General features: G+C 55.4%; 1 protein-coding gene across 13 annotated transcripts in view; it reads left to right on the top strand.

Moving 5' to 3' along the window:
- The window catches only part of DLG1 (discs large MAGUK scaffold protein 1), a 120,051-nt gene that overhangs the window by 83,568 nt on the left and 24,226 nt on the right, over positions 1–12,257 (top strand). For all 13 annotated transcript variants that reach the window (XM_072996432.2, XM_072996431.2, XM_072996433.2 and 10 more), the window contains 5 exons: positions 1,742–1,886; positions 4,266–4,392; positions 6,334–6,490; positions 6,829–6,931; positions 8,306–8,420. In XM_072996432.2, the coding sequence (XP_072852533.2) occupies positions 1,742–1,886; positions 4,266–4,392; positions 6,334–6,490; positions 6,829–6,931; positions 8,306–8,420 (647 nt within the window). The remainder of the gene's footprint in view (positions 1–1,741; positions 1,887–4,265; positions 4,393–6,333; positions 6,491–6,828; positions 6,932–8,305; positions 8,421–12,257) is intronic.

Here is a 12,257-nt window from a genome sequence, read left to right as displayed (position 1 = left end):
TAATGCCTGATGGAGTTTCTGAACAGTTTTCAAAGATGTAGCTCAGGGGTCCTCAAACTATGGCCCGTGGGCCACATCCGACCCGCCTTGCCTTTCTATCCGGCCCGGCCGGCGGGCGGACAGGCATCGGGGGGCAGGAGTGTGGGCATAGAAAGTAAACGAGCTGGAGACTCGTTTGGGATGGTTGCTGTGAGCCTTGAGATGGCGACTCTTTCCAGCGGGGGTGGGGGCGGTTGCTTGGTGGGTTTGGGGAGGTTTTGTCTGTGTGTTTGTTTGTGTGTGGGAGTGCACAGAGAGGTAGGCTGCGCTATTTTGTGTGTGCACCTTTGTTTTGTAGAGAGAAGTCAGGCGGAGGGCACAAAGGTAGCCCTGGGCGGGACACGGGGAGGGGGGTGTCCCCTATCCCCATCTGCTCTTGGTGCAGGGACGGTGAGGAGGGCATGCCAAGCCAAGCCAGTCGGTGCAGGGAGGCAGGAGAGGCCCCACTGTGGTGGGCTCAGCCATGGTGACAGACAGCTGCTCCCTCGCTGTTGACAATGGCCAACATGCTCGTGGGGCAGTGAGTGGTGTATGTGTGTTGCATGGCATGCGGAGGGAATAGAGCATGCGCACTGGGCCGGCCATCATGGCCTGTCCCCGCCTTCTACGGGATGGCTGTTGAAGGAAGACCCCCCTCTTCCTCCCGGCCTCCCAGACAGCCCCAGAAGGACCCAGCACTGGGGTGTCAGAAGACCAGCCATTGTAAGATCGAATCCATGCGACGGAGTGAGCTCCCGTTGCTTTTCCCAGCTCCTGCCAACCTAGCAGTTAGAAAAGCAAACAAATGCAAGTAGATAAATAGGTACCACCATGGTGGGAAGGTAACAGTGTTCTGTGTCTAGTCGCGCTGGCCACATGACCACGAAAATGGTCTACGGACAAATGCTGGCTCCATAGCTTGGAAACGGGGATGAGCACCGTGCCCTAGAGTCAGACACAAAGGGGAACCTTTACGTTTACCTTTACCTTGGGGGTTGATGCCTCCATGTAAGTCTTTTAACCCAGATTGCCTCTTCCTTTCTAGCCCTCTGAATTGTTTGGAATTACAGTTCAGAAAACAACAAAATTAGCATTACGTTCATTCAATGCCGACTTAGACTTTTTTTCTCTGAAGCTTTTTCTTTTCGAGCTGAAGACCAACCTATTGACTGTCTCTCTGTGAAATAAAGGCCATTGGTTGAGACCCTGGTTGAGACTTCCGCTGGGGAGGTAGTTGGGTGGAGGTCTGCTCTAGAGAAAGGGTCCAGTTTTCGTCCAAGCAGGTGGGGCCTGCCTCCTGATCAGCAGCAGGTGAGGCAGGGGGTGAGGGCTGCTCTTTTTTCCTTCCCCTCTCAGTGGAGAGTTCCTTTTTATTTATTTATTTATTTATTTACAATATTTTTAGCCGCACCATTGCCAGTGGCTTCTGGGTGGCGTACAGCATTAAAACCTAAAAACATTAAAAACATTTTAAAAGACAATATAAAATAGCATATATTAAAATAATTCTTAAAACATTAAAATTAATAAGTCCTGGTGCTCATATGGCCAGCTAGGGGATATTGTTTAATTAAAATGCTGGCTGAACAGAAAGGTCTTTGCCTGGCGCCGGAAAGCCAAGAGTGTTGGAGCCAGGCGGATCTCTCTAGGGAGGGCATTCCAAAGTTGGGGGGCAACAGCCGAGAAGGCCCTATTTCGACATGCCATCCCTCCCTCCCTGCAGGTGAACAGCGTTTGCTTAGAAGAAGTCACCCATGAAGAAGCAGTGACTGCCTTAAAGAACACCTCGGACTTTGTCTATTTGAAAGTTGCAAAACCTACCAGCATGTTCATGAATGATAGCTTTGCCCACCCAGACATCCCCAACTGTAAGTTCGGTTTGTGTTCACTGTTTTGTGGGTAGGCTCTTGTTGAAAAAGAAGGACGGCAACTTTTGTTTCCTTGTTGCTCTGTTTAAATTCCTCAGCACGAATGAGGCTTTAGGAAAATCCCTTTAACAACATTACTGCAAAAGTAAAATCAGAGGAAAAGAATGAAAAAAGGGAAAGAGAATTTTGTGTCGGTCAGTCAATATGATGATGTTGTGATTGGAGTATTTGTGCACATGAATGAGTCCATGCAGAGACAGTAGGTGGGAGATTAGGATAGGCGGTGGTCACATTCTGCACTGAAAAGGGACACTAGAGCCCAGGAAGGCTGTCCTGGAAAATACTGTTTATTTATTGGATGGATGAATTTTATCTCCTGCCTTCTTTCTAGAACCAGAACCTGGTGTAGCTCATGGCAAGATCAAAGAGATAAAAAAATAAGAAATACATAAAAACACCAAATGTGGGTTGTGGTCAATGCAATGAAACTTACTGTAAGATTAAAAACTAATTGTGGAATTAAAAACAGGTTGGAACACTGACAGCGCAAGCCTGCCAAAGGCCCCTTTCCTGGCAGCCATCCCATGGCTTGAAAGCCCCCGCCCAGAGGAAGGAGTTGTGCCAGCTCCCCGCTGCCCCCCCAATCATTGGATGCCTCTAAGGCTGTCTGAAGGGAGCAGCGGTGGCAGGCAAACTGGGTGCCAACCCAGACGGCCGTGGTGTGTTCCGAGAACTGCACCCGGTCGGGTATGCTGGGATGTCCTTCTGCTTTTGCTCTCGACCTTGGCAGGGCCCTCCTCTGGCAGCCTTTGGCCCTGGACGAGTAGCGGAGCCTCTGAAGCCATGGCGGACTTTAATCACATTTCTACGCCAAGGGTAGGAAACAAGAGCGTCTGGCAGAAAAATCAAGATGGCCTCTAGCAGACAGACGCCAACGCAGGATGTGGAAGAAACCCTTGACAGGGAGGAGCTTGAAGCTCATGTCCAGTTGCGACACCTGAGTCTTGCAAAGCATGGGGTGGGTGGGAAGAGAGGCACCTGGAGCTTTCCGGAGGTTTTTGGCCTCTCTGGTTCCCCTCCTCCTGCCACTGTCAAGATGGGAAGGAACCTCTGCGGAGCACACACACACACACCTTGGCTGTGCAGGGCTGGGCAGAGGAGCCTCCAGGTAGCCAACCCCTGGGCGCACTTTGAGAGCTGGAGGTCCTTGGCCCCTTAATCCGTTTGTCTTCTTTGTTCTGTGATGTCGAAGGCGAGGTGGGTCATAACGATCAAGAACTTAAGAAGTTTAATTGCAACAGCAGGACTCATACTCACAAATGGAGGGAATTTTCCATACGGGGCGCAGTAAATGGTTAAATATTTGTTAGACGGCTGCGTTTATCTACACTTATGGCTTGTGATAAAAAATTGCCTTCTGTGGAGGGGAGGACAGAAAAGAACAGCCAACTCATGATTTCTGTGAACAGCTGGGATGGTTTTCTGTTACTGGAACACATGTTTCGTGAAGAAAATATGTTTGAAAATAGTTCTCTTTGAATTCCACTAAAGTATTCCTACTTCGTGGCTATTGTTTTAAAATGGCTGGAATCTTATTAATACAAAGGCAGGAAGTCTTGGTACCTGTATTAGACCATTTTCTTCATGATCCAGTAAAGGTATCACCTCTACCTGCATTTGTATAGTTTTGAAGCCCATACGGCCTTGTCCCGATTTTTTTTTCCTGGAATCTTATTGATGATTTACTCAGGCATGAATTAAGTCACATAAGCTGCCGCAACAAATTGTTGCTAATTAATGGGATGACAATCCCATTTCTGGTGGTGGGCCTGTCACACAACTAGAAGAAACGCACCCGCAGCTGCCCTTTGGGGCCATTTCACTTCAGGGCCTGTCCACGGTGGGAAGTCTTCTGGATGCTGGGTGAGGACTCTGCCATTTCCTGCTCAAAGGCTGTCCGACTCTTGAGGCGGAAAGCCACGAGCTGTCTAACTAGGCGGGGCCCTCTTCTGCTCTTCAGGAGGAAGCTGTCGAGGGGGAGGGAGGCCCTGCGCAGCCTCCCTGTTCTACCTGGAAAGAGGATGGAGGGGCGCAGGGCGTCTTTTTTCTTCTCCTTCTTCTTCCGGGGACGGTGCAGGGTGTGTCTGGGTGGAGAGGCTGGTGGATGGGTCTTTGAGTCTTTCCGGCCCAGCTGTGGCTGAACAGCTTGAGAGTTTGTGGAGGAACAGCCAGACTCTGCCAAGCAGAAAGAGGGGTGTGTGGCGTTTCAGCATAAATCGTCTGCCCAACGGGGCTGAGCCGGGGTGTCGTCGTCGTTGTCGTGCCCGTGATGTGTGTGTTGACTCTATGCCTCTCTTTCCTCCTCCTTCCCCTTCCCAGCTTACTCTCAGCCCCTCGACAACCACGTCACTCCATCTGCCTACTTGGGGCAAGCTGTGCCGCCGGCGTCGCCAGGGAGGTATTCCCCCATTCCAAAGGGGATGCTTGGAGACAGCGAGATCACCAGGTAGGGTGGGAACCTACTGCCTGACTCTGACCCCACAGAGCACGCCTTGGTGTCCCCCGGCACGCTCAGAACCCCCGCCGGGAAATCGTGCCCCCCACCCCTCATGGGGGCGGTGGTGGGTTGTCAGATCAAAGTCAGGGGTTGCTCACGAGGAGTCACAGGGACGCTCTCTCACCACCACTGCCACGTGGTATGAGGGCCCAGATATCTTGCACTTGGTTTTCATGGGTGAGTGGAGTGGAGTGGTATCAAGAGGAATCCTAGAAACGTTGCCTGAACGCTGTGCCTGCCGGGAGTGCGGGATGCCTGGCACTGCCAAGGCGTAAGGTGGGGCCCAGACATTCCCTGTCACAGGGAAAGCACCGATGAAGCCCTGGCACCCCTCCCGTGCCGTGTTCTGACGGAAGAGAGAGGCTGAAGCAAGAGACAATATAGCCGCTCTCGAGATGAGGACCGTGCTGTAGGAAGGGAATGGGAAGCGGTTCTCTCTTGCGTGAGGGGGAGAGGGCAGGACTGGACCCTTAAGGTGGGGGGGGGTTATTTCTTGGAAGCAGAGCAAAGCAAAGTGGGCTGCTTATAGGCTGCCCCATAGCGCTTAAAGCACTCTCTGGGTGGTTTGCCAGTTAATTATGCAAGGTACACTTTGCCTCTGAGCCCCCCCCCCTCGCCCCCACCACCCCTGAGGTAGGTTCTCCGTTGACTGACCTTGGATCCCTGGAGGCTCCAGCTGCCCCCTGAGCCCTTTGGGAGTCAGGCTCAGGCTGGGCGCAGGGTCCCTGGGCTGCCGTTTAGCCGCTGCACCAGGAGGCTCCAGGAGAAGAGGTGGGGGCTCAGGGTGGGAGCAGGCTCAGGCGGTTTGTGCTCAGAGCCAGCAGGACCCTCCTTCGCCAAGGGGCCTCGGCAGAGCTCAGGCTGTCTGTGGCTGCTGAGCAGGCGGGCTTCGTGCCTCCTCTGGCACCAGAAAGAGACACCCTCTGTGTGGACGACAACGTTGTTGGGGAATGTCGGCGGCCTGCTTGCCTGTGTGCTGCTTGCTTGTGCCCCTGGCTGGCCACCCCGAAGAACAGACTCCGCTCCCAGATCAGTCCCTGGTGTGATCCATCCCAGCCTTCCTTCTGTGTTATGGTGTCCTTCTCAGTGAAATAATTGAAATTCACAAGGGCCTGCTTCAGAGCAGAATTGTAGCGGGGGTGGGAAAGCAGAGGGTCAGTTTTGGAGACACAGAGAGATCGAGAGAGAGAGATCTGGGGAGATCCGTGTCACCTGCCGAAGGATCTAGGTCTGGTGGCCTCTGTAGGGCAGCTTGCAAGGCTCTCGGCACAACCCTGGAGGATGGGAGGAAACCTTTAGCTGGGCCGGGCTGGGCAGGGAGCCTTCTCCCTGTTGAGGGAGCCTTCTGCCCGTGAAGCTGGTGGCTGAGCTGGGGCAGGGGCTGGAGGAGGTGAGGAGCCGGACACGACCCCCTGGCTGCAGGGCTGCTCCTCTTGCCCACGGTCCGGCGTTGGATGGATTCCCACTAGTGGGACAGCTCTGTGCATGTGGGGCGACCTGGTCTGAGACGTGCGAGCAGCTCTTCTTTCCATAGAACGGGCGGCAAGCCTTTGGTGCTCCAGATGTCTCGTGCGTGTGTCACAATCAGGTGCTCTGATGCTACAGAGCAGAATCAAAGCCATGGGCTGAGCCCAGAATTCCCTCCACTTTGCTGTTTTGTTTCTCATTGCTTTTATACACATCTTATATTTGTTTTCCCCCGATTCATAATAATAAAAGATACGATTTTCCCCCTGTTGAAATGTTTATTGAGAAGCAAGCATGACACTATCATTTGCACGTTGTCTAAAAGCCGATGGATTACCTTTCCATTTGCGATAGTGGCTTTCCTGACCTAGCCCTTGCGTGGCCACCCACAGACTTACCACCTGCCTTCTCTCTCCCGGCTAGGGAGCCGCGGAAGGTGATTCTCCACCGAGGATCCACGGGCCTTGGGTTCAACATAGTGGGAGGGGAAGACGGAGAAGGCATTTTCGTCTCGTTCATCCTGGCTGGAGGGCCTGCCGATCTGAGTGGCGAGCTCCGGAAAGGGGACAGGATCATTTCGGTAAGAGAGGTGGGGTGAAGATGAGGAGCCTTTCGGCCCCGTTTCAATTCCCTTGAAAGCTAGGCAGTTGCTCTAGGGAGAGGAAGGAGGTGCTGGTCCCTGCCCTGGAGAGTCTGAATGGCCCCTGGAACCCGGGTCCTGTTTGCCTCCAACTGTGCTTTGGAGAGCCTGCCTGGGCTGCTCTTGGGGAGGGTGTGGTGGGGGCTAGTCAACCCGAGACACCTCCCCCCCCACACACACACCCCAGGCCAAGCTCGCCCACCCCCACCCCTGGTGCCGTGCAGGAGAGCGCTGCTCTGGGTTTCCTAAGTGTCTGCTGCTTCTGTATTTGCTTGCAGGTAAATGGGATAGACCTCAAAGCAGCCACACACGAAGAAGCCGCCGCCGCCTTGAAGAATGCCGGCCAGAGTGTTACGATTGTGGCTCAATACCGTCCAGAAGGTGAGGACGGTTGCGAATTGATTAGTCTATCTTTATCTTATTAAAGTTTCTCTCGTTGTATATAAAATAACATTTTAAATGCAAAGGAGCACTAAAAATCCAGATAGGTTCTCCCAAAAACACAGTTAAGAAAAGTCCTTCCTCTCACCGGCCTGGCCCTCTTCCTGTCTGCCAGACTCCATCTCATTCCTTTGCAGACAACATGCCCTTTCGTGGAGGGCTTCTGCCCCCGGGGTGCTCTTCAGCCACCCTGTCCTTAGGCTTGGCCACCCTCCTGCTCCTCCTGGCCTGCACACCCACGTCCGTGAGTCCCAAAGATCCTTAAGGAGGGGAGCTGGCGGATTGCCTGTTACTGGTGGTCTTTGGTGATCTTGCTCCCCCCCTTCTACCCCCTTTTCACCCTAAGCTGTCCCAGCACCTGCCTGCTGCTCCTGGGATGGGCGAAGGGGATGGTGAGGAAAGTGGGGAGCTCTGCAGGCATGGAGGAGGGGGACTCTGGGGAGCCGGGAGATTGGTGCCCCTTAACCCTCGGGAGCTGCAGGATCCCCGACGGCCAGGCGGGCTATTCCGGCTAGGCTGCTCCACTGGCTTGCCTGGGCTGCTCATCCTGGCTGCAGCATGGAAGTTGGGTGTTCCAGAAGAGGCCCATAGACTTATAGGAGGTTTAGCCCAGCATTCTAGGGGTGGAGCTCAACGGTCCATTTCATTCGAGGTAGACTGGATGGTCCAGCTAGACTTGTACCTAAACAGGGAGACCTCTGAGGAGTGTGTTAGGCCAGCGACTGCAACCCCTGGTCTCTGTCAGAACGCTCACTTCCTTCGGGTCCAGGGTTCTTGGTGTGGTCCTCTCTCTCCCCTGCTGCCTGCACCTGACCTCTTGAGGTGAACCCAGCCCCGCTTGGGACATGACCCGGGAGACACGGAGAAGCAGCCAGGTCTCTGGGATGCCATGGTCGCCATGAAGAAGCAAGGCTGACCGTGGGCACTCCCCAGGCCTCCGGCTTGGCGGACCGCTTGGGCAACTGGATTTCCCAGGGCAACTGGCGCCCCTGGGGGCTTTGCTCGGTGTGGGTGGTTTGCCCTTCTTTGTCGCTCTGTCTTTGATGTTTATGGTTTTCCATGACCCTCCACTTGGACATAAACAGAAACACGGGGTGGCTACGTTTTACAGAGGGAACATGCAAGAGATGGTCGCTCAGTCCTCTTCATGAAGCACAGGCTGGCGATTGTAAAGACTCTGAAGTGCTGGCAGCAGCAGCAGCAAACTTAGCCAAGTCCCGTCTCTCAGCAGCTGACTGGTCTTGACATAACTTTCCTTCCTCTCCCTGTTTGTCTCTCCAATTCCTTACTCTCTTCCCCCCCCCCCCCCCCCAGAATACAGCCGCTTTGAAGCTAAAATCCACGACCTGCGGGAGCAGATGATGAACAGCAGTATCAGTTCAGGATCCGGTTCTCTGCGGACGAATCAGAAGCGGTCCCTCTATGTCAGGTGAGGCCGCTGTCTGCTCCGAGAGCCTCCAGGAGCGCTGGTGTGGGTCAGCCTGCCTGTGGCTGGTTTGGACACGCTGCAGGAGGAGGGCAACGGGGCTGGCTCTGATGATGGGCGGACGGCTCTTTCTGTCCCTGGGACCACATTTGACTCGAGAGAGGGAGACGCCTTGGTCCACAAGTGCCCGCCCTTGACCGCTGATGTCGGATCAGCAAAGCTCCTCTGAATCGCTCGTGTGTGGCTTTGGGGGTCTCTGGAGCAGCAACAGGAGGATTAGGGTTAGGATTAGGGACGTGGTGGCGCTGCGGGTTAAACCGCAGAAGCCTCTGTGCTGCAAGGTCAGAAGACCTGCAGCCATAAGAGCGAATCCATGCGACGGAGTGAGCTCCCGTTGCTTGTCCCAGCTTCTGCCAACCTAGCAGTTTGAAAGCATGCAAATGCAAGTAGATCAATAGGTGCCACCAGGGTGGGAACGTCACAGCATTCCGTGTCTAGTCGCGCTGGCCACCTGACCACGAAAGATTGTCTTTGAACAAATGCTGGCCCTACGGCTTGGAGATGGGAATGAGCACCGCCCCCTAGAGTCAGACACGAGTGGACAAATTGTCAAGGGGAACCTTTACCTATACCTAGGATTGGGTGCCTGGAGGACGTATCACAGAGGTTGCAGCTCTGGAGGGGATGCCGGGACTGCCCCCATGTCTCCCTGGCAGATCAGCTGTCTGCGTAGCCATTCCTGTCTGGGGAGTTTCCACGGAAGGCGGCCAATCTGCCAGTTGGCATGTGGAAGAGCAGCCTCCCTCCGGCATTGGGGAGGAAGGGGGTTTGCAGTTTCACCCTCCTGTTGCACCTGCCCTTTGCCTTTGGGGGGATGCGAGCCTGTGTGGACGTCGCCCGGCATGGCGAGAGGCATGGTGGGGGGGGGGATGCCTCGTTTGCGTAGAGTGAGCAGGGATGGCTTGGCCGATGGGATGCCAAGGGTTGGCCACGCTCCCTGGCTCTCCGGGACAGTGCTCTGCGGCGCTGTGGTCAGGAGGAAGAAGGCGGCTTCTTCTTGGGGGGGGGCTCTGAAGCTCTGGGCTGCCTACCGAGGGGCCGCTGTGGTCCTCCGGGCTTCAGGCCAGACGCTGTCCCAGCCCAGGGGCTGAACACCCCCCCATGGCCAATCCGCCCCTGCGCTGTGGTTCTTCTCTGACCACCACCCCCCCCCCGAGCTCTGCCTCACCTTGACCAAGACAGGACCTTCTGGCAAGGGGGTGAGGTGGGGTGGGGTGGGGAGGCCTGCTGGGCTTTTTCTAAGACCCCCCCCCCCGAACCCCCTGATACTGAGCACCGGGAGGTCCTGCAGAAAGGAGTCCATCCCTGGCCTCGGAGGCCCTCAGAAGAAGACTTTCTCTTTCGGTTGCTAAACTGGAGAGCTTGGAGGTTTCCGTGCAGGGGGGTCGCGTGGGCCTCCCTTTTGAGTCCACCTGCCTCGAGAACCCGTGGGCTGGAAGCAGGCTCGGCCATCTTGGCCCCTCCCTTGATTTTACTTGCCGCCGGAAGGTAGCCAAAGGAGATTGCTGGCTTGAAGCCGGGCGTCTGTGGCAGTCGTGTCTGTCCTGCACTAAGAAACATAAAAGTCCTGTAAAAATGAACCAATAGTCTGCCCTAATTAGTGTTTTGGAAGAGTATGGCAGAGGGATAGGAAACCTGTTTCTTGCTCTTGAGACGAAACCAGATTCCATTATTATGGAGACCAAGCCCTGTGAGGGAAGACGGAAAGAAAGGGCCTTGTTGAGCCTTGAGAGAAGAAGTCTGAGGGGGAGACAGGGGATCGCTTTTCAAATCAAAAGCCTGGTCTCACAAAAGGGGTCCAGATCCCAAGCTCGGATGGCGCACGAAGCGAAGACCCCGCGATGTGAGGGAGCCATTGGGCCCCGGCTGCCTTCCAGCCCTCCCCTCCTTCACCCGAAGGAGGTGGCCAGATAGAGCTGGGCGCTGGCCCTCCCGAGCGGAGCGAGACCTCCGCCACGCCTGTGACACCAGGGGCCCGGCGGGGCCCACGGCAGGTGGGTGGCACCTGGCTGGGCCGTGGCGCTCACGGGGCTGAAGGGCAAGGACCAAGAGGCAGGCAGAGGCCAGACGGGCCCTCGTCTCGCTCTGCCTGGGTGGGGGGGGGGCAGAGAGCAATGGTGTGGGTGTGGGTGTGTGTCTGTGTCTCGGTGCCCCACCTCTGTGTGTGTGTGTGTGTGTGTTTCACCTCCGCTGTGCTTTGCTTCCAGACCCGGGGGACGTCCTGCCATGCCTTCCCCCCGCTGCCACCCCTCGCCCTCAGGGGAGCAAGAGGGTGAGCGATGATGATGGGGGCTCTCCTTCGCCTCCCTTCCTGGGCAGAAGTCCTTCCTCTAGGACTGCCAAGGAGAGCCAAACCAAGGCTGAACCTTCGGGAGGGCCGTGTGGGGCAAAAGAGGCCCGAGGTTGAGTTTGTCAGGGGGTGGGGGTGGGGGACGGGCCTTCTAGGGGAGTAGCAACAGCCCCCCCACACACATACACCCCACCCCCAGAGGGGCAGTTGCTACTCCCCTAGAAGGACCGTCCCCCCAACCCCTGACAAACTCAACCTCCCTCTCCCTCTCCCCCAAGCAGAAGGCGACGTCTCCAGAAGAGCCGCAGACGCCAGCCACAGTCTGTGAACGGTTACGGCAGGATTTTTTTGGGGGGGGGGGGAGCAGAATAAGAAGGCTTCGGGACTGAAAGAGCTAGGGGGCCCACACCACATTTCTGGCTTGTCTGGGGTCGATTCTCTGTACTCCACCCCCCCCCCCCGCCCACCCCCATGGTAGAGGCCAACAAATTAAGGAACTGCTTCTTGGCTGAGTGCTGGATTCACACATTGTTTTTCCCAGAGGTAAGCCTGCCCCAGCACTGTATGGGTGCGACGAGCCAGGGGAGGCCGAGTCGGTTGCTGAACCCTGTGTTTTTTTCCCCTGCAAGGAAGATCCGCCTGATGGTCCAACATCTCTCTGTGCAACCTTGAGAAGATCACTCTCTTACTCTGTACTTCTCCTTGAGTCCCACAGACCAGCATGTTGAATAACGTAATCCTCATTTCAGAATTGTTGTTGGACTTCCAGATGGGACTGTCGCACACGGTCTTTGCAAAGGATAAAGACTCTCAGAAATGCTGCAGAGCACGATGCCTCCTTTCATGGCTTTAGAAGTTCTAGCAGAGCTTTGAAGGGGATGTTTCTGATTTTGTTCCCTTTTTGATGGCATTTATTATGCTGTGGCGGCCATCATGGAAGCTGGGAGGAAGCAGCCGGAGAAGAAAGGCTGGGTCGTATCAAAGCCCCTCTTCTCCGATCTCCCACTTGCTGGCTGGCTAACCGGAGGCTTTGGTGGGAAGCTGGCAGGGAGGGCGTGGGGGCCGCGGTTCCAGGCGGTCGGTCTCGGATGCTGGAGGCGACGCAAGCGCAGCCTCAGCCAGCCACATACGGCCTGTTCTCCATGAATTAAAACCAACTCCCCCCCCCCGCTTTCCTTTAAAACCGATCCTTGCTGGTAGTTTTTACTGCACCTTACGTTAGTGAATTCCAGTGTTTAAACTATATGGTGTGGCAGTCTCTCTCTCTCTCTCTCTCTCTCTCTCTCTCTCTCTCTCTCTCTTTCTCTCTCTCTCTCTCTGTGTGTGTGTGTGTGTGTGTGTGTGTGTGTGTGTGTGTGAGAGAGAGAGAGAGAGTCAGAATCCTTCTGTCTGATCTGCCCTGAAACTTTCCATTGCAGAATCTCAAGAGGTCTTTGGAGTCCAGGAGTGAGCAAGTGCCACATTGGGTGTTGGCTGGGTGATCAGAGCCA

This window comes from Pogona vitticeps, chromosome 3 (genome assembly GCF_051106095.1).
Source record: "Pogona vitticeps strain Pit_001003342236 chromosome 3, PviZW2.1, whole genome shotgun sequence".
Classification (NCBI taxonomy): Eukaryota; Metazoa; Chordata; class Lepidosauria; order Squamata; family Agamidae; genus Pogona; species Pogona vitticeps.
Note: the sequence above shows the minus strand (reverse complement) of the source record. Positions and strands in the feature narration are given on the sequence as shown.